We start from the raw sequence: 20,304 nt of genomic DNA, 5'->3' as shown, positions 1-20,304 counted from the left end.
ATGAGTCATAATTAATTATTTACATTTTATTTCTTTATCCAAAATGGTAGGAAAATCAAGCTGTATCATTTGTCAGCTACACACTGCTATAGGAAAACAAGCTGCAGTATGTACTGTCTAATAATGACATAACTTCTTGAATTTAGCTTTTAGAAGAAAGATAATTTATATTAACATGGCTTTCCTCGGGAAGCAGCTTACTTAAGTGTGTCAGGTTATACAGTTTCATTTGGCTATTTCCAAAAAGCCAGACATACCCAAATACACTGATGTAAAAGACCTGTTGTTTTATTCTATATGTTAAAGACATTAGTACAATTTTCTAATTCCTTAATGCCCAAACATGTGGCAAACACAGTACACTCACATGATTCCCAGTGTCAATTGTGATAATCAGGGTACAAGCATTGTGGAGGGAAAAAAATCCGGATTCCTGAGGTCTCTTCTCTTATTGAGAGGCAGAGCCTGTGGAAACCCCTGGCTGCTGTTCTTGGGGTAGGGAGATACCAAATGAATCACAGTATCGATAGGTAAGGTGGTCTTGGAGAGCAGTACTGGCTGAGAGATGCTGACTAAAGGGTGTTTCCTTGAGTTGCACAGCAGTCAGATCAAACCAGGGGAAAGGCCTGGGGTGGGGGAAAAAAAATTGTTACTTTTTTATGTCTGTTTAATACATCTGATTTGGCTGTTGAACATTTCCTTTAAAGAAAGTTTTCCAACACTTGGAAATAAGGGTATTTTCTATATCAAACTAATTAAAATTCATCAACATTCAGCTACAACTATTCACTATGCAGATTTAATTGTACTTGTGATGCGTTTTGCACAAATGTGCATTTTTCTAAGTGCATTTGGGAGGGAATTCATAATTAAAGAATGATTATAATAATGACATTGACATCGTTTTCAGTATATTTCCCTTGAATTTAGAAATAGAATACATAAGGGGCACCTGAATGGCTCAGCAGGTTAAGCAATGGACTCTTGATTTCGGCTCAGGTCATGATCTAAGGGTCATGAGCTCAAGCCCTATGTCGGGCACTGTGCTGGGTGTGGAGCCTGCTTAAGATTCTTTCTCTCCCTCTGCCCCTCCCCTCTGCTTGTGTGCGGACCCTCTCTCTTTAAAAAAAAAAAAAAAAAAGAAAGAAAATAGCATACATAAGAGGATCATGGACATTAGGAATAGAAAAGATCTGGAAAGCCTGAGTGGCGCAGTCAGTTAAGTGTCTGACTCTTGGTTTCCGCTCAGGTTGTGATCTCAGGGTCATGAGATTGAGCCCTATATCGGGCTCCATGCCCAGTGGGGAGTCTGATTGGGATTCTCTTCCTCTCCCTCTGCCCCTCGCCCAGTGCGTGCTCTCTCTCTAAAATAAATAAATCTTTAAAAAAAAAAATAGAAAAGATCTGGGGCTCCTGGGTGGCTCAGTCATTAAGCTTCTGCCTTTGGCTCAGGTCATGATCCCAGAACCCTGGGATTGAGCCCCACATTGAGCTCCCTGCTCGGTGGGAAGCCTGCTTCTCCCTTTCCCACTCCCCCTGCTTGTGTTCCTGCTCTCTCTCTCTCTCTCTGTCAAATAAATAAAACTTAAAAAAAAATAGGAAAGATCTCATTTCTTTTAAGATATCCTCTTCAGTTGTATAGGGCAAGAAGTAGAAGTTAATATGCAAATAAAAACAGAGCAATGTTAAGTATTAAGTCGATTCAAGTTAAAAAGTATTAAGACATAGGATTGTTACAGTGTTAAAAAGATCAGAGTAAAAGCAAGGATATCTGTTCTCACCTTCCTTATTTAACATAGTCCTGGAAGTTGTAGACAATGCAATAATGCAAGAAAGGGGAATAAAAGCATACAGATTGGAAAGACAAAATGAATCTGTCCCTATTTATACATGACATGATTGTTTATATAGAAAATCCCAAGGAATCTACAAAAAGAATGTCCCAGAACTAATAAATGAGTTCAGCAAAGTCACAGGAAACAATACAAAAACCAATTCTATTTATATATATATATATATATATATATATATATATAGGCAATGAACTCTTGGGCACTAAAATTAAAAATGCAATTCCATTCACACACATACAAAAGGAACACTTGGATGTAAATCTAACAAAACATGTATAAGACTTGCATACTGGGGCACCTGGGTGGCACAGTTGGTTAAGTGGCCAACTCTTGGTTTTGGCTCAGGTCATGACCTGGGGGTCGTGATATTGAGCCTGGCATCCAGCTCTGTGCTCAAGACAGAGTCTGCTTGAGATTCTCTCTCCCTTCCCCTTACCCCTCCAGCTCATGCTCATGCTCTCTTTCTCAAATAAATAAATGAACCTTTACCACAAAAAAAAAAGACTTATATACTGAAAACTACAAAATGCTGATGAAATAAAGAAGATCTAAATAAATGGAGAGACATACTGTGTTCATGGATGGGAAAACTCAACATAATAACGATGTCAATTCTCCACAAATTGATCTACAGATGTAATGGTAAGATAAAAATTAATTACAACACCAAATGCTGGTGAGGATGCAAAGAAACTGGATTATACATTGCTAGTGATAATGTATAACAGTACAACCACTCTGAAAAACACTTTGTCAATGTCTTAAAAAAACAAAACAAAAAGCATACAACTACCAAATGACCTAGGAATTGTAATCATGAGCATTTGTCCCAGAGAAATGAAAATTTATGTTCACAAAAAACCTGTACATGAATGTTCATAGCACTCTGTTCATAATAGCCAAAAACTGAAAAACAAAAACAAAAACAAAACAGCCAAAAACTGGAAACCACTCAGGAGTCCTTCAACAGATGGATAATTAAAGTATGGTACATCCATGCTACGAATACTACTCAGCAATAAGAAGGGATAAACTATTAATATACACAGCAACTTGGATGAATCTCCAGAAAATTATGCTGAATAAAAAAAGCTAATCCCAAAAGGTTACATACTCTATAATTCCATTTATATAACATTCTGGAAATGACAAAATATGGAAATGGAAAACAGATTAACAATTGCCAAGTTGAGGAGATGGCCAATATGAAGGATCACTCAGTGATAGATCCGTTCTAGATCTTGACTATATCAGTGGCATTATCCTGGTTGTAGTATTCTATTATAGTTTTATCATATCCATGTAGAGATATTTGTACTAAAATTTGTACCATTGGGGGAAAGTAGATAAATGGGTACATGGAATTTCTTTGTATTATTTTTAAAAACTGCATGTGAATGATTTCACTCATATGTGGAATTTAAGAAACAAAACAAATGAATATAGGGAAAGCGAAAAATAAAATAAGATGAAAATTGAGAGGGAGGCAAACCATAAGAGACAATAAACTCTAGGAAACAAACAGGATTGCTGGAGGGGTGGTGGGTGGGGGGGGGAAGGGATAATTAGGTGATGGGCATTAAGGAGGGCACTTGATGTAATGAGCACTGGGTGTTATATGCAACTGATGAATCACTAAATTCTACCTCTTAAACTAATAAAAAAAAAACTGCATATGAATCTACAATTATCTCAAAATAAAAGTTTTTTGGGGAGTGCCTGGATGGCTCAGTCAGTTGAGCAGCCGACTCTTGCTTTCTGCTCAGGTCATGATTTCTGGGTCCTGGGATGGAGCCCTGAGTCGGGCTCTGCATTCAGTGCAGAGTCTGCATGAGGATTCTCTCTCTCCCTCTCCCTCTGCCCCTTCCCCTGCTCTCTAAAATAAATGAATAAATCTTTTACTTATTTATTTTTTAAAGATTTTATTTATTTGTTTGTTTGTTTGTTTGACAGAGAGAGCCAGAGAGCACAAGCAGGAGGAACAGCAGAGAGAGAGAGGGAGAAGCAGACTCCCTGCTGAGCAGGGAACCCAATGCAGGGCTCAATCCCAGGACCCTGGAATCTGAAGGCAGAGGCTTAACTGGCTGAACTACCCAGGCACCGCAATAAATAAATCTTTTTTTAAAAGTTGTTTTTTTAAAAGAGTGGGGATGGGGCTGATGATATGGCTTCAAACTTTGCAAAGATTATTAAAAATATAAAGAGAATGTGAGAAACTACAATCAGAGTGGAAATACTAATATGTCATGCCTCTCACTCTAACAAATGATCTGATGAAAAAGAATGTAGAACAGCACTTTTCCAACTTTAATGTGGTTATCACTTGGGCTTTTGTAAAAATGCAGATTCTGATTCCATATAACTGCGGTGAGAGAGCATGCATACACAAGCGGGGGAGTGGGGGGAGAGGCAGAGGAAGAAGCAGACTCTCTGCTGAGCAGGAAGCCCAATGCGGGGCTAGATCCAAGGACCCTGAGACCATGACCTGAGCCAAAGGCAGACGCTTAACCAACTGAGCCACCCAGGCACCTGGTTAATGTGACTTTTAAGTCTTTTTTTTTTTTAAGATTTTATTTATTTATTTGACAGAGAGAGACACAGCGAGAGAGGGAACACAAGCAGGGGGAGTGGGAGAGGGAGAAGCAGGCTTCCTAGCAAGCAGGGAGCCCAATGTGGGGCTCAATCCCAGGACCCTGGGATCATACCCGAGCCGAAGGCAGACGCTTAAAGACTGAGCCACCCAGGCTCCCCTTAAGTGTTTTTTTTAATCTGTAAATTCCCCTTCCTCTTTTTTTTTCTCTTGCAGTTTATTTGTTGAAGAAATTGCGTTGTTTATCCTCTAAACTTTCCCATATCCTGGATTTTGCTGATTATATCTCATGGCCATTTAACACTTTCCTGTCTCTTGAATTTATATCTATAGATTTGATCAAATTCAGGTTTGACTTTTTTTTATATCTGTTTCTATTTTTTTTAATTTGTGTCTATTTTTATCCAGAAACACATTGTCTCTCCTTCTTCAGTGTTAAGACTGATTAATAGATTCAGTCTGATCTATTCAACTTTTCACCTAATGTTGCCTAGATTCATTATTTCATTAGAGGTCACAAAATGATGATATTCTATCACTCCTTCTTCATTTTCAACTTGATAAATAGCGCCAGAAGCCAAGAGCAAACATCCTACTCAGTGATTTAACATTAAAAACATAGCCTAAAAAAAAAAAAAATAGCCTATTTTCAAGTTCATTTGTCACAGCATATATTAATAGTAGTTACCTCTGGAGAAGGGGATTTGAGGGCGGTACCTTCACTTTCTGTTTGGTATATTTTAGTTGATACCCTATTTACTACAAACACTTGTTACTTTTCTAATTTTTCAGGTCATTTTTAAAAATTCACATGAAGGGGGCAGCTGGGTGACTCAGTCAGTTAAGTGTCCGACTTCGGCTCAGGTCATGATCTTGGGGTCCCGGGATCCAGCCCCGAGTCAGGCTCCATGCTCAGTGGGGAGTCTGCTTGTCCCTCTCCCTCTGCCCCTCCCTCCCATGCTCTGTTTCTCAAATAAATAAATAAAATCTTTTTTTAAAAATTCACATGAAGAATAAATGTGTAAGAATGATTAAGATTTGGAAAATAATATTAAAGAGGACTTGGTCTACCAGATACCAAAATATAGATACACATTATAGTAATTAATCATAGTATGGGAATAGAAAAATAGGTCCACAGTTCAGAATACAGTCCAAAAATATACCCATGAATATCTTGCAGTTTAGCAAATGATAAAAATCTTATTTCAAATTGGTAGGAAAAGAAATGGCTACTCTATAAATAATGTTAGGACAACTGGCTTTCCAAAATGAATAGAAGATATAATTAAATTATATCTTTTAAAATTAAAATTTTAAATTTTTAATTAAATTTAATTAAATAAAAAACAATTAAAAATCCCAAACTGATTAAAGATTTCAATATTTAAAAAATAAATTACTAGAAGAAAATACAGAATATCTTAAGATGAAGAGGTTCTTTTTTTTTTTTTTTAAGATCTTATTTTTATTTATTTGACAGAGAGAGACACAGCGAGAGAGGGAACACAAGCAGGGGGAGTAGGAGAGGGAGAAGCAGGCTTCCTGGAGCCCGATGCAGGGCTCGATGCAGGGCTCGATGCGGGGCTAGATCCCAGGCGCCACCCAGGCACCCCAGATGAAGAGGTTCTTAATAAGTATGACTTGAAACCCTAAAGCCATAGAGAAGTAATTTGACAATTTTGACTACAAAAATTAGAATCCCTGAACAGCAAAAGTTATCAAAAAGAGAAATAAACATTATTTCCAATACACATAACATATTCATACTAAAAACTTTTTTTCTTTTTTTTTTTTTAAAGATTTTATTTATTTGACAGAAAGAGACACAGCGAGAGAGGGAACACAAGCAGGGGGAGTGGGGGAGGGAGAAGCAGGCTTCCCCACGGAGCAGGGAGCCTGATGTGGGGCTTGATCCCAGAACCCTGGGATCAGGACCTGAGCCGAAGGCAGATGCTTAACGACTGAGCCACCCAGGTGCCCCTAAAAACCTTTTATAAAACAATAAATAAAAGCAAACAATCCAAAAGAAAAATAGGCAAATAATTTAAAATGAGAATAAGAGAGAACACAGGAGCAACAAGTTGGAAGCTGGAAAAAATATGGACAAATGATAACACTGAGCTGAATGTGAAGTCAGCAATAGGGAAAACCAAGACACAATCCATTTACATCATAGAACCTGCAAAAGACTCAGGAAGCACATCAGGAAGTGGAAGCGTGATGGGACTAAAAATAGGATGATGGGTTGAAAATCTTAAAAGGGAGAGAGACCCTCACAGCACCCTACCCAATGCTGTACAGTCAGGAGACTGTCCCTCCTCCTCCCCATTTATTTATTCTCTGTAAGGGTTAAATAGGGGGTCTCTGGACAGGGGAACAATAGGCACTATTGAAGGAAAGGATTTGTTGAATAGAGGGGGAAGAAAGTAAAAAAAAAAAAAAACCTAGTGATAAGACCCACCCCTCTTCTTACATACATACACAGCTTTCTTTCCCCAAGTTGGGTCCCAAAGACTTAAAGATATCAATATTCAAGGTTTTCCAAGGAAACAGCCGATCAAATCACTCTGTAGTGAAGACCACAGTAGCGCAAACAGAGTTTCCAAAAGGGGGTATACCTCAGGCAGAGAACATTTAACTGCAGAGTTTCCAAGCAACTTTCTAGTACTGGGATCTTAAATATGAGCAAAATTCTCCATATACTTGAATAAAGCTTCTCAAATGAATGATAGAGACCAAAACAAATGATCAGAAAACAACCTGAAGGAAACAGACTTCTCAAAGAAGAAAAAAAATTCTCTCATTTACATTCTCAAAGGGATAAGAGATGGTATTCCATAATGAAATGACAACAGGATGCTACATAAAAAAGGAATATTTGGAGATTCTTAAAAAATCTTTGAAAATATTCAAAATAGGGGCCCCTGGGTGGCTCAGTCCAGTAAAGGCTTAAGCGTCTGCCTTCGGCTCAGGTCATGATCTCAGGGTCCTAGAGCCCGGAATCTGGCGCTCAGCGGCAAGTTGGTTTCTCCCTCTTCCTCTGTGACCTCTCACACTTTTGCTCTCTCTCAAATAAATAAATAAAATCTTTAAAAAAAAAAGAAAAGAAAATATTCAAAATAGGGGCACCTGGGTGGCTCAGTCAGTTGGGCATCTGACTCTTGGTTTCAGCTTGGGTCATAGTCTTGGGGTTGTGGGATTGAGCCCTGTGTTGGCTCCCTGCTCAGTGGGGAGTTTGCTTCTCCCTCTCCCTTTGCCCCTCCCCATCGCTCGTGCTCTCTCTCTCAAATAAATAAAACCTTTCTTTAAAAAGTAGGAAAGATAAAGAAAATCAGAGTACCAGTCCAGGAGGTCCAACACTGGACTAATAAAATATTTAGAAAAAGAAGAAAGAAAACAGGCAAGGAGACAAAATTATCAAAGACATAATTGGAGAAAATTGGAGAACTTGACATTCAGATTAAAAAGGACTACTGAATGTTCTGTTTCTTTTATGGATATCAGTTACATGGGTATTTCCTTTACAATAGTTTATTAAACTGGATATTTATGTATTTATGGGATATGTACTTTTCTGTGTATGTGTTATATTTCACAAAATTTTTTAAATTAAGGGGGGGGGGGGGGGAAAGGAAAGGCTCACCCTGTGCCCAACACAGTGAGTTAAAACAGACCCACATGAAAAATAATAAAATAATATAAAATAAAATAGATACACATCATGACACATCATAAAATTTTGACTAAGGTCAAATGATCCCATAAGCTTCCAGAGAGAAAAGAAACAGATTTCAGGGGCGCCTGGGTGGCTCAGGTGTTAAGCATCTGCCTTCGGCTCGGGTCATGATCCCAGGGTCCTGGGATCAAGCCCCGCATTGGGCTCCCTGCTCCACAGCGGGGCCTGCTTCTCCCTCTCCCACTCCCCCCTGCTTGTGTTCCCTCTTTCGCTGTGTCTGTTTCTGTCAAATAAATAAATAAAATCTTAAAAAAAAAAAAAAGAAACAGATTTCAAAGGATGAATTCAAGAGTTAGAATGGCACTGTACCTCTCAATAGCAACTCTGTCTGTAAGACAATGAAGCAATGCCTTTAAAATTTGAGGGAAGGGGTGCCTGGGTGGCTCAGATGGTTAAGCCTCTGCCTTCGGCTCAGGTCACGATCCCAGGGTCCTGGGATCAAGTCCCGCATCGGGCTCCCTGCTCAGTGGGGAGCCTGCTTCTCCCTCTGCCGCTGCCTCTCTCTATCTCTTTCTCTCTCATGAATAAATAAAACATTTAAAATAAATAAATAAATAAATAAAATAAAATAAAATCTGAGGGAAAATCACTTCTAACCTAGAATTCTATACCTGGCTATGTTCTCAATAAAATATTAGGTTAAAATAAAAACATTTTCAGACAAAGTCTCTTTAAGTTACATCCTATGCATCCTTTCCTAAGGAAGCTACTGGAGGACGATATGATCCACGAGTATGAAAGAAAAAACCATGCCAGAGGAAGAGGGAGCCAGGAAAAAGAGATCCAACATTCGAGAGAGAAAGGAATCGCAGGCTAAGGGGGAAGGAAAATCCCCAAACAGAAAGTGCTTCACAGGCCATTGGTGATTGATTAGAATACAAAAGATAAGAGAGAATCAAGGATTACTTCCCTAGTTCTGGCTTGACAACTTGGCAGAAGAGCATGTAATTAGGTCAGAAACACCAGCAGAGCAGGTAGGAGAGCAGGTATGCTTCTGGACTGGTTGAGTTTGAGGGGAGATGGTGACCACAACTTCCCTGGGTTTCAAGCTGACATCTGGACTAGAGATACAGAGTCATGCACTGTTGGTGTAATGATAGCAACCGAAGTCCCCGAAGTGGAAAAGCACAGCCGTGAACACAGTGTAGGGCGGCAAGCAAAGAAGGCCTAGGACAGAGCCCTGAAAACTCCCACACATCGGATGAGGCAAAGAAAAGCTGCTGGCAAAGGAGGGGCTAGAGAGACAGGAATAAAATGAGGAGAATGTGAGAGTATCAGGAAAGTCAAGGGAAGAGATTGCTTCAAGAAGGATGGAATGTTCAATAGCCAAGGAAGAAAAGGATTAAAAAGTATCCGGCGGGGGCACCTGGGGGGCTCTGTCAGTTGAACGTCCAACTCTTGATTTCGGCTCAGGTCACGATCCCAGGGTCCTGAGATTGAGCCCCACATCGGGCTCCGCACTCAGTGGGGAGTCTGCTTGGGATTCTCTCTGTCCCTGTCCCTCTGCTCCTTCCCTCACTAGTGTGTGCTCTCTCAAAATAAAATAAAATCTTAAAATAAATAGAATAAAATAAAATAAAATGTGTCCAGTGAATTTTGTGGCATGGAAATCACTGGTAACATGGTAACAAGGGCAACAATTTGTCCCTATTAGATCACCAAAGGTTAAAAAGATTGATCAAGTAATCAAGCTATAGAGAAATGATGCGCTCATGCACTACTGGTGGAAATGTAAATGAGCACCACGTTTTCAATAAGCAATTTGGGAATACCTATCAAACATAAAATATATATAACCCCTGACCCAGAAATATTCTTCTAGAATATTCTTCTAGATGTTCATCCGACAGAAATATCGGTACAGGTGTGCAAAGTAAGTACGAGAATGTTCAGTTGCAGCCCCGTATTCAGAATTTGGGGCATGGGAGAACTACATCACCATCAAGAAGAAATAAGATGGATAAATTTAATGAAATAATGAATGTATCCAACAGATACCTATGCAGTTGCTCATAAATGAAGTAGATATGAATGTACTGACTTAGAATGGTGTCTATAACATAGCAAGTGAAAAATCAGTATACATAGTCTGCATGTTTCTAAAATGTATAGGTATAGATATGCATACACATTACATACCATAACTATATAAATATATGTTTGCAAATGCATAGATAAAAAGATAAAATATAAAAACCATATGAAATGGTGTTTGGGGGACAAAGGAGGGCTTTCACTTTTCCACTAGTTGGATTTTTTACAAGAATGTGTTATTTTGGGGGCACCTGGGTGGCTCAGTTGGTTAAGCAACTGCCTTTGGCTCAGGTCATGATCTCAGGGTCCTAGGATGAGCCCCACATCAGGTTCCCTGCTCTGCGGGGAGCCTGCTTCTCCCTCTCCCTCTGCCCTCCCCGCTGCTCATGCGCACTCTCTCTCTCTCCCCCTCTCGCTCTCTTTCTCCCTCAAATCAATAAAATCTTTTTAAAAAACCAAGAATGTGGGGCACCTGGGTGGTTCAGTCATTAGGCGTCTGCCTTCGGCTCAGGTCATGATCCCAGAGTCCTGGGATCGAGCCCTGCGTCAGGGCTCCCTACTTCGCGGGAAGCCTGCTTCTCCCTCTCCTGCTCTCCCTGCTTGTGTTCCCTCTCTCGCTATGTCTCTCTCTGTCAAAGAAATAAATAAAATCTTTAAAAAAAAAACCAAGAATGTATTATTTTTATAAAATTTTAAGATTACATGAAAGGAAAAAAAGAGAGAAAAAGCACCTGCTAAAACAACAGTGTGGGAGAAATTAGAATAGCCAGCTGTCTGATGCCTTACCTTTGCTGAGATAGGTTCTTGCTATAGATTTGGCTGACAAAATCATGTAACTGAAATTTGGGGCAAGATGCTCCATCTTTCTCACAGTCTTCAAAGTGCACAGAGAGTAACAGCTCATTCAGAAGCTGCAGCGCTTGTAAGTGAGGCATGTCCCTTGCGGTGCAGATGTTTAGGACCGCGTATAACACTCCCTCCAACCACTTGATATTGAGGATTATTCCCCCTACACATTAATGGGGAGGGAAATACCAGTTAGCACCACCAAAAGGGTTTGCCTAGAATATAGGACAAACCCCAGACAGTGAACAGCCACCTTTTTTCCAAGATAGGTTGGTCGTAAGAACCTGAAGATAAACAAACACTCCTCTTTGTAAGCCAAGAGCCCTAATTGTGCCCTTTATAACAAATTGTGTGTTACCCTACCCTAGAAGGACAGGTATGACTAATGTAGACATTGCTAATGGCAAAAGCATCCTAGAAATCTCTAGAATGATCCTTCCAATAAGGAGAAGAGACTAGGGAAAAATATAAGATTAGAGCAGGGAAACGCCATGTAGTGCGAGATATCACATCCTCCTGTTTAAATAGGCTCTTACCTCTGGCTGTTTCTAGTTCAGCCTTAACAGGTCTGAGCGCTCAGACTTCTCTGCTTTCCCTAAAGAAGGCTGGCTTTTTGCCACCAAAACTGCTCCCATTCAAAACCTAAATAGCTAGGGGTGCCTGGGTGACTCAGTTGGTTGAGTGTCTGCCTTTGGCTCAGGTCATGATCCCGGGGTCCTGGGATCAAACGCCCACTCTGGTTCCCTGCTCGGTAGGGAGCCTGCTTCTCCCTCTCCCTCTGCTGCTCCCCCTGCTCGTGTGTGCGCTCTCTCTCTTAAATAAATAAATAAGATCTTTAAAAACAAAACAAAAAACCTAAATAGCTGAGAGTGTGTCTAGCCTGTACGCCCCCTACACACATACCCAAGACACAACACACACACACACACACAGGGATTATAAAATAGCACCAGGCCAAGAGGGAAGTAACTTTCAAAAGAGTGCCCAAAACATGGCAAGCCATTACCAGCAGGACTGTAGGGGCAGGTAGCCTGAAGAATCACAGGATCTTGGAGGGCAGCTGTGATGTCCTTGTTGGCCCCCCAGATGTTGACAAAATCTTCAACACATTGATACTGAGGCCGCAAGATATTGGTGTGGTTCAGTAGGAGTTTCAACCTGAAAGGAAAGCCCCCAAGACAGGGAGTGCAGAGTCAGTACTCCCATAAACTAACCCATGACCCACTGTGTTGGATCGCGTCCAACCCCCGCCCAACCCCCGACTTCCTGCCCTGCACAGCGCCGCTCAGAGGCAACCAGGGTGCAGGCAGCACTGGGGCACTACTTATCCGCTGGATTGTTCAGCAGTCTACCTGACGCTTAGTGAATGTGGTCTCTTGCCAGGCACTAGGCTAGACAGCAGGGGTACAAAAATAATATTTGACACATGCTGTCAATCACTTTTCATGGTGTTGACTGACAGTTTCCCTTCCCACTGATGCACAAGGGAACACGAGTCAGGTTCAAGCAGTGGGAAGCAATGCTCCATTGCAGTTCTAACCATTTGCCCACCAAAGGAAACAGTCCACCCACAAGGGCTGTTTATGGAGAAGTGGGGAAGACACAATTAGAAAGGCTGGCTGGGTGTTGCAGATGAAGCTGCTCTTCTACCTTATTACTGGGAATGACCTACCCCAAGTGGGAAGCAGGGGGCTGGGGTGGAGGTGGGGGGAGGAGCCAGATAGGAGCAGATGGAGCAGTTCTGCCAGCTTCCCGCTCACCCTAACAGGCTACCTGGCTATTGGGACGGCAGCCACGAAGCTGTACACGATGCAACCTTTCTCCAGGCGGGTTTGAATTTCTAGGCAGATATTAGGCAGCTGAGAGGGCAGGCAGCAGAGGAACAGCACGTTGGCCCAGTCCACCAGATAAGGGTTATGGTAAAAACACTGGATTCCCAGTTTCTGGAACTCATCTGGGAGGGATAAAGGAAGACAGATCACATTAGGAGTTTGACCTAAAGGTCAAACTTTAGGAGTTTGACCTAAACATCAGCTGTGGGGAGAGGATGACAATGACTTCTTCTCAAGTCCTCTCTCCACGTGAATCAGAGAGACCCCCTCCACACATCTTCTAAAAGACATGGGCCATGCCCCAACCCCATCATCAAAAAAGCTAGTGTCACTGCAGCCGTGCTGGAGATTATAATTCATCCTCTCTTACTTTTAGACCAAATGCTAGAATTTTTCAGGTTGGTTGGTTGGTTTGTTAGGAAGAAAAAAATCTGGAAGAAGCCTCCTTGCTCTAATTTAATGACGATTTATCATGTGCCAGGTAGTGTACAAAGTACTCTACATACATTATCTAACTCAGTCCCCACAGGACCTTCTGAGACTAGTATTATTCCTATATTATAGATGAGGAAACTGAGGTTTTGAGAAATCACTTGGCTTGAGCTGGTGGGAAAGGCTAAGAGAGTGCAAGAACATAGGGCAGAGGTTGGGAGGAGTTTGGAAAAATATACTTACAGTTTCAGTAAAGTATATGCAACTTACTGTTGTTTTAACAAGATAGTTTTAAACATTGAGAGAAATGTGATGACTCATGTATTTGCATTCAGTCACCAGCAGTTAATCATTTGTACTTATTCGATGTGGATTTCAAAAGTAAAAATGTAAACTCACATAAGGTAGTATGTTTTAAGGGTTGTTGGAAAACAGAATATTACAGACATTGGAGAAGTGAGTTCTTATTTTAACCACCAAGGGTATATGATAACATTTGACGCTGATGCTATCTGGGCACTCATAAACCTGGAAGATGGATGGGACAAAGAGGAAGTTTAAAAAACATGCACATTGGGTGCCTGGGTGGCTCAGTTGGTTAAGCGACTGCCTTCGGCTCAGGTCATGATCCTGGAGTCCCTGGATCGAGTCCCGCATCGGGCTCCCTGCTCGGCAGGGAGTCTGCTTCTCCCTCTGACCCTCCCCCCCTCTCATGTGCTCTCTCTCAAATAAATAAATAAAATCTTTAAAAAAAAAAATGCACGTCCATACTTCTTTCACAGGTTGTTCTCAAAAGTGTACAGAATCTGATGCTAAGGGACGCCTGGGTGCTCAGTCGGTTAAGCCTCTGCCTTTGGCTCTGGTCATGCTCCCTGCTTTGGGCTCCCTGCTGACTAGGCAATCTGCTTCTCCCTCTCCCTCCCCCACCCCAGCTCATGCTCTCTTCTCTCTCTGTCTGTCAAATAAACAAACAAAATCTTAAAAAAAAAAAAAAAAAAAATCCGATGCTAAGCATTTTGAATTCTTTCTTCCTTACACAACAGGCAGGGATGTTCTAAAACTGTAATTTTATTATTAATAAATATAGTGCTTTCCAAAGAATATATGCACCTTATTGAAACATATATACTAGTCCTAGATGAAATCAGAGAAATTTGTTTTACATGGTAAGATTTTTTTTTTTTTTACGATTTTATTTATTTATTTGACAGAGACACAGTGAGAGAGGGAACACAAGCAGGGGGAGTGGGAGAGGGAGAAGCAGGCTTCCTGCGGAGCAGGGAGCCCGATGCGGGGCTCAATCCCAGGACCCCGGGACCATGACCTGAGCCGAAGGCAGACGCCTAACGACTAAGCCACCCAGGTGCCCCACATGGTAAGATTTTTTTTTAAGTTTAATATAGAAAGAATGCTTGCAAATTAATAAGAAAAATTCAGTCAGGCACTCCAGCTGAAAAACTGGACAAAAAGAACTCAAAAAAAAGGAACTAATAATAAAGCTATAAAACATACTCAGTTCTTCTAGTGATCAGTAAAGAATATATTAAAACAAGAAAAATTTAAAAGGTATATTAAAATGGTGATTAAGGGGCACCTGGGTGGCTCAGTAGGTTGAGCGTTTGACTCTTGATTTTGGCTCAGGTCATGATCTCCGGATTAGGAGATGGAGCCCTGCTTCAGGCTCCGTGCTCAGCAGGAAGTCTGCCTGAGATTCTCTCTCTCTCCCTCGCCCTCTGCCCCTCCCCAACTCGCACACACGTGATCTCTCTCAAATAAATACACAAATAAATAAATAAATAAATAAATCTTTGAACATACACATAAACATCTTTCTAGCTTCCTTCAGGGCTAGCAAGCAGAGAACTCAGTATGCTGCGTGCAGGGATTCCTTATTCAAGGGACGCTTTCAAAATGGCCTTGTCAACACCCAAGTCCCTCTCGGCCACACACTGTTCCTCACCCAGGGCCTCTGGCCTCCGAGTGGAGATCCTCAGGTTCTCAGCAGGGATGGGGACAAGCTGAAGCAGTACACGAGCCAGCTGCTTCCCAAGGTGGCCACCTCCAATGATGCCCACCTTTAACTCATCATCATCGGGAATGCCAGTAAGCAATCCAGTCAAGGGACAGCTGGAAGTCTGCTTCTCATGGAATGATTCTCTGGAGAATGAACACACAGACACATAAATAAATACACATGAACCCTGTAGCTCTTCTTAACTGTCAACCTCCGATGTTCTCTGCTTTAGCTTCCTCATGTGGCAGCCTGGTGGCCCCTGAAGTACTCCAGAGATAAGGCATTCCAATTAGGTGCCACTTACCCAGCATTGCTGGGGAATGAAATGTTCCCCCTGAGCAAATTTTCCACAAAGTAAAGCATCCCACTTCAAGGGACCGAAACTTGTTTAAAACATTTTTAAATGAACGTATTTTGTTGTTGTTACATGTACCGTGAATTTCCCTGCCTTCTTAAACACAAGGTCTGAATATTTAACTGTTTGACTCAGAACTATCATTGTGAACTGCTGTTTATGCAGCATCCTGGAACACTGTGGGCCAGTTCCTTCATTGCTTCCTGTGTAGACAGTTGTCAGTTTTCATTGCCATCATGATAAGCATATCCCTCTCCTACCACATACCTACTCTTTCTGCTTTGCTATTTTAGTTTTGCATACATCTGGGTAACCAGGTAACTTAGCTTTTTTCAAACATATGATTTATAAAAATAAGTGGTATATAGGGAAAACAAACCTGAGAAATTAAGGATCAAATGTTTGAGGCCACTCTTTCCAGAGGCTCACTTAACTGTTGGTTCTGGATGTGTTTCCTTGGCCCAAGGTGAACAAAGTCTGACCTCTGAATACATAAGGCATTGTTTTCTGTTGTTATATGACAATCTTATATTTGTTCTCTATTTCTGTTAAAATTAGACTTAAGCTCTGGAGTTTCCATATAAACATCACAAGCCACATTCTATTTAAGGCTTCTCTCTGGGTTGAAAGGGAAGCATTTACTCTGTGCCTGATCCTCCCAAATATAAAATGCCTCCCAGAAATTTCACATTTTGGTTTCTCACCACTCATCTGGGATGCAACCAGAAGGTTTATGTACTCTTATCAGTCAACCAATCAGTAGACTCATAAAGCAGCCTGCCTCTTTGTGTATCTGCTATATCTGTAACATGTTCAATTCAGATCTGGTCCCACCATCCAGCAGTTGATCTAATTTCAGAAAAAAGTAGTCTGGGGGTGGGGGGCACTACCAATGTTCCAGGAGTAGCTTATAGAATCCAGGAGCCTGGGCTTAGGTACCTGGCTCTCACACACTACCTGTTTAAGTGTCCGAAGCCATATTGTACAAAGACCCCAGAGGTCAGGACTAGACTGAGCTTCTTTGCAAATCAGTATCCTTGGGTTTCACGCAAGTCACCTGACCAAAAGGACCCCCCCCGAGTTTCAGGTGGCTTTCCCGTGACGGAGGATTCCACTATTAGCTTAGCCCAGAAAGGAAGAACCAACCTCATTTTCAGCCAACAGCCACAGGATAGCTAGTCATTGGTAGCTGTGGAAGACAAGCTGGTGGTCCCAGTGAGTGAGTGAATGGGTGAATGATCATTTAATCAATCCACCCACCAAAAGGAAATCACCACAAGCTGTGCTTTGTTATGTAACCACGGCCAACGGACTCTGGTATGCATTTCCCAGTGCCTTCAGACCACAGTGACTGACTGTGGGTTGGAAAAGGTAGGAAGACACGCCCCCTGCCAAAGGTATCCTCCAATATAGAAAGTTTAAGTCATTTGGATACTCCACAGTGAGATTCTTCTCCATCTGCCCTACCTTGGAGACCTAGCTTACCTCAAATTACAGAGTAGCTTGCAGAAGAAGGTTGCATGGGCACAGGCCTTGATCATCAGCCCTCGAGAACGGCCCTGCAAATACAGCCAGCTGCGATCTTCCTCTTGAATCCCATACTCAAACTGCAGGGATTCAAGGTCCCCTAGCATGTCCATTTCCAAGCCACCATCTCCTGCAGTGACAGATGCCAATCAGTTTGGCTCCCTGTCTTGGGAGACAGGGAGTGTGTGCCCAAGTCACAGGCTCTTGTGATGGTGGGCTTCAGCACCTCTCTCCTCCCACATTCTGTACTTGCAGTGTGAGTCCTGGAGGATTCCTCTGCACTGACTGGATCAGGAATACCTGGATTCACAGAAAACCTGAACAAAAATCCAAAGTAACGCTCCTCCACATAGGCTACATGCACTTTTTTCAAAGATGCATTTACATTAGCAGTGGGTTTCGCAGATGCTCATGAGCCAGGAGCTTCTCCCTTCCACTCCCTCCTAGGCCTTAGAAATAGGATTGGCCATGTACACCACACTTCAGAGGAATTCTTTTCACTAAACTCTGTGTTCCTCAAAGGATAGGAAAGAGCCCAAAATAACTAACATGGTCCCCTGCCTAGGGCAAGGACATTTGGATTTTAGAAAATGAAGCCAGAGATACATAAGCCTGTGTACATATATCTCTCACCAACCAAAGTGAGGAGAAGGTGGCACTACTCCTCAGTACTTCTGGTCCTGGAGAGTAAGAATACATTTCCAGGGAGAATTACCCAAGAAAGTTGTCATTATGACTCCTTAGCTACCAGATTACTTCAGTCTCTGAGCCTTAAAGGGGCCAGCCCCACACAGAAGTTTTCAGACCCGCCTCATGAGGACAGGAATTCTTTCCACTAGTTTTTTAATTTTCCCTGAGGATTTATTTGAGGGGGGAGGATCAGAGGGAGAGGGGGAGAGTCTCAAGCAGATTCCCTGCTGAGTGCGGAGCCCAACACAGGGCTTGATCTCACGACCCTGAGATCATGACCTGAGCCAAAATCAACAGTCAGACACTCAACCAACTGACCCACCCAGGCGCCCCTTTCCACTACTTCTAGGAGCACTAGAAACAGGGAAGTATGGGATCCTCCTTTTCCTAACAGAAGGTTCTAGACTTCTAGATTTTTCCCAGACTGTAATATCAATACAGATCTCAGCACTAGTCAAGGAGTTATTTTTCAAACTCCTTCTTTTGTATTCAAGATACCGATGAATAAGATGAGTAAGTTCTGGGGATCTAATGTACACCATAGTGACTATAGTTAATTATACCATATACTTGAAATTTGCTAAGAGTAGATCTTAAATGTACTCACCACATACATAAAAGGTAATTATATGAGATGACAGATGTGTTAATTAACTGAACTGTGGTAATCATTTCACAACATATATCAAATCATCATGTTGTATGCCTTAAATATATACAATTTTTACTTTATACAATTATACTTCAATAAAGCCAGGGAAAGAAATCAGTGATATTCAGAACCCTATTTTATTATAGCAATGGCAAAACTGAGATCAGAAATCAAAACTAGCTCAAATCTCTAATCCACTTTTTTGAAAGTAATCTCTACATTCCATGTGGGGCTCGAACTCACGACCCCGAGATCAAGAGTCGCACCTTCTACAGACTGAGCCAGAGAGGCACCACTCTAATCCACTTTCTAAATTAAAAAAAGAAAAATTGAGGTGAAACTCACATAACATAGCCATTTAGAAGTGAACAATCCAGTACATTCACAATACACTCATACCCACTACCTCTAGCTCCAAAACATTTCCCGATGAAAGGAAACCCTATACCCATTAAGCAGTTACTCCCCACTTGCCGGCCACCCTCCTCAGCCCCTGGCACCCCAAATCTGCTTATTGTCTCTACAGATTTACCTTTTCTGGATGTTTCACGTGAATGGAACCACAAAATATGTGACCTTTCATGTCTCTGGCTTCTCTAATCCCTTTCATAGCAGGGCTCTTTTTAGTTTTTTTAAAATTTAAATTCAAGTTAGTTAACATCCAGTCCAGCCCTGCTTTCAGGAGCATCCAGTAATTCATCCCCCACATACAAGCCCAGTGCTTGTCCCAACAAGTGCCCTTCTAAGTGCCCATCAGCCATTTAGCCCATCCCCTCACCTACATCCCTTCCAGCATCCCTGTTTGCTCTCTATAGTTAAGAGTCTCTTATGGATTGTCTCCTTCTGTTATCTTGTTTTACGTTTCCTTCCCTTCCCCTATGTTCATGACTGTTGTTTCTTAAATTCCACGAGTGAAATCATCTGATTTTTCTTTCTCTGACTTACTTTGCTTAGCATAATATATTCTAGTTCCATCCACGTTGTTACAAATGGCAAGATTTCATTCTTTTTGATCAGAGTAATATTCTGTGTGTGTGTATGTATATATATAAATATACAGTGTGTGTACACTGTATATCAGGCTGGAGCCCGATGTGGGGTTCAATCCCAGATCCCCGGGACCATGACCTGAGCCGAAGGCAGACGCTTAACCTGCTGAGCCACCCAGGTGCCCTCTGTGTTGTTTTTTTTTTTAAGGTTTTATTTATTTATTTGAGAGAGAGAGAATGAGAGAGAGCACATGAGAGGGGGGAGGGGCAGAGGGAGAAGCACACTCCCTGCTCGGCGGGAAGCCTGCTTCTCCCTCGCCCACTCCCCCTGCTTGTGTTACTGCTCTCGCTCTCTCTGTCAAATAAATAAATAAAATCTTAAAAAAGAAAAAAAGACTAATTTAGTGTATATATATATGCACACACACTGTATATGTGTACACACACACATACAAAGAAGATGGGTATATCTATACCCATACAAATGGGTAAATACAAATACATATATACCCATCTTCTTTATCTATTCCATCAGTTGATGGACATTTGGGCTCTTTCCATAATTACGCTATTGTTGATAATGCTGCTATAAACATTGGGGTGCATATGCCCCCTTCGAATCAGCATTTTTGTATTTTGTATCCTTTGGATAAATACCTAGTAGTGCAATTGCTGGGCCATAGGGTAGTCTTATTTTTAACTTTTTGAGGAACCTCCATACTGTTTTCCAGAGTGGCTGTACCAGTTTGCA

The 20,304-nt window shown here is 41.5% G+C and overlaps 1 protein-coding gene across 1 annotated transcript; it reads right to left on the bottom strand.

Moving 5' to 3' along the window:
- Positions 1–448: 448 nt before the first annotated feature.
- NOXRED1 (NADP dependent oxidoreductase domain containing 1) lies at positions 449–17,335 on the bottom strand. Its single transcript, XM_021679598.1, has 6 exons — positions 17,181–17,335; positions 15,287–15,483; positions 12,836–13,016; positions 12,069–12,220; positions 11,003–11,225; positions 449–626 (listed from the first exon to the last, which is right to left on the bottom strand). The coding sequence occupies exons 1-6, from the start codon at positions 17,333–17,335 to the stop codon at positions 449–451; spliced, it is 1,086 nt and encodes a 361-aa protein (XP_021535273.1).
- Between the last annotated feature and the right edge of the window lie 2,969 nt (positions 17,336–20,304).

The sequence above is a fragment of the Neomonachus schauinslandi genome, chromosome 9 (genome assembly GCF_002201575.2).
Source record: "Neomonachus schauinslandi chromosome 9, ASM220157v2, whole genome shotgun sequence".
In the NCBI taxonomy this organism is placed as follows: domain Eukaryota; kingdom Metazoa; phylum Chordata; class Mammalia; order Carnivora; family Phocidae; genus Neomonachus; species Neomonachus schauinslandi.
The sequence above is the reverse complement of the archived record's forward strand: the minus strand, read 5'-3'. Positions and strand labels throughout refer to the sequence as shown.

Bases quoted from the DNA above. Each gene is read 5' to 3' on its own strand.
- NOXRED1 (XM_021679598.1), bottom strand. From the start codon at position 17,335: ATGGACATGCTAGGGGACCTTGAATCCCTGCAGTTTGAGTATGGGATT. The intron at 12,221-12,835 runs GTAGCCTGTTAG...CTTTCCTTTCAG, and splicing joins GCTGCCGTCCCAATAGCCAG to GTTGAAACTCCTACTGAACC. The intron at 11,226-12,068 runs GTAATGGCTTGC...ATTAATGTGTAG, and splicing joins CTGCCCCTACAGTCCTGCTG to GGGGAATAATCCTCAATATC.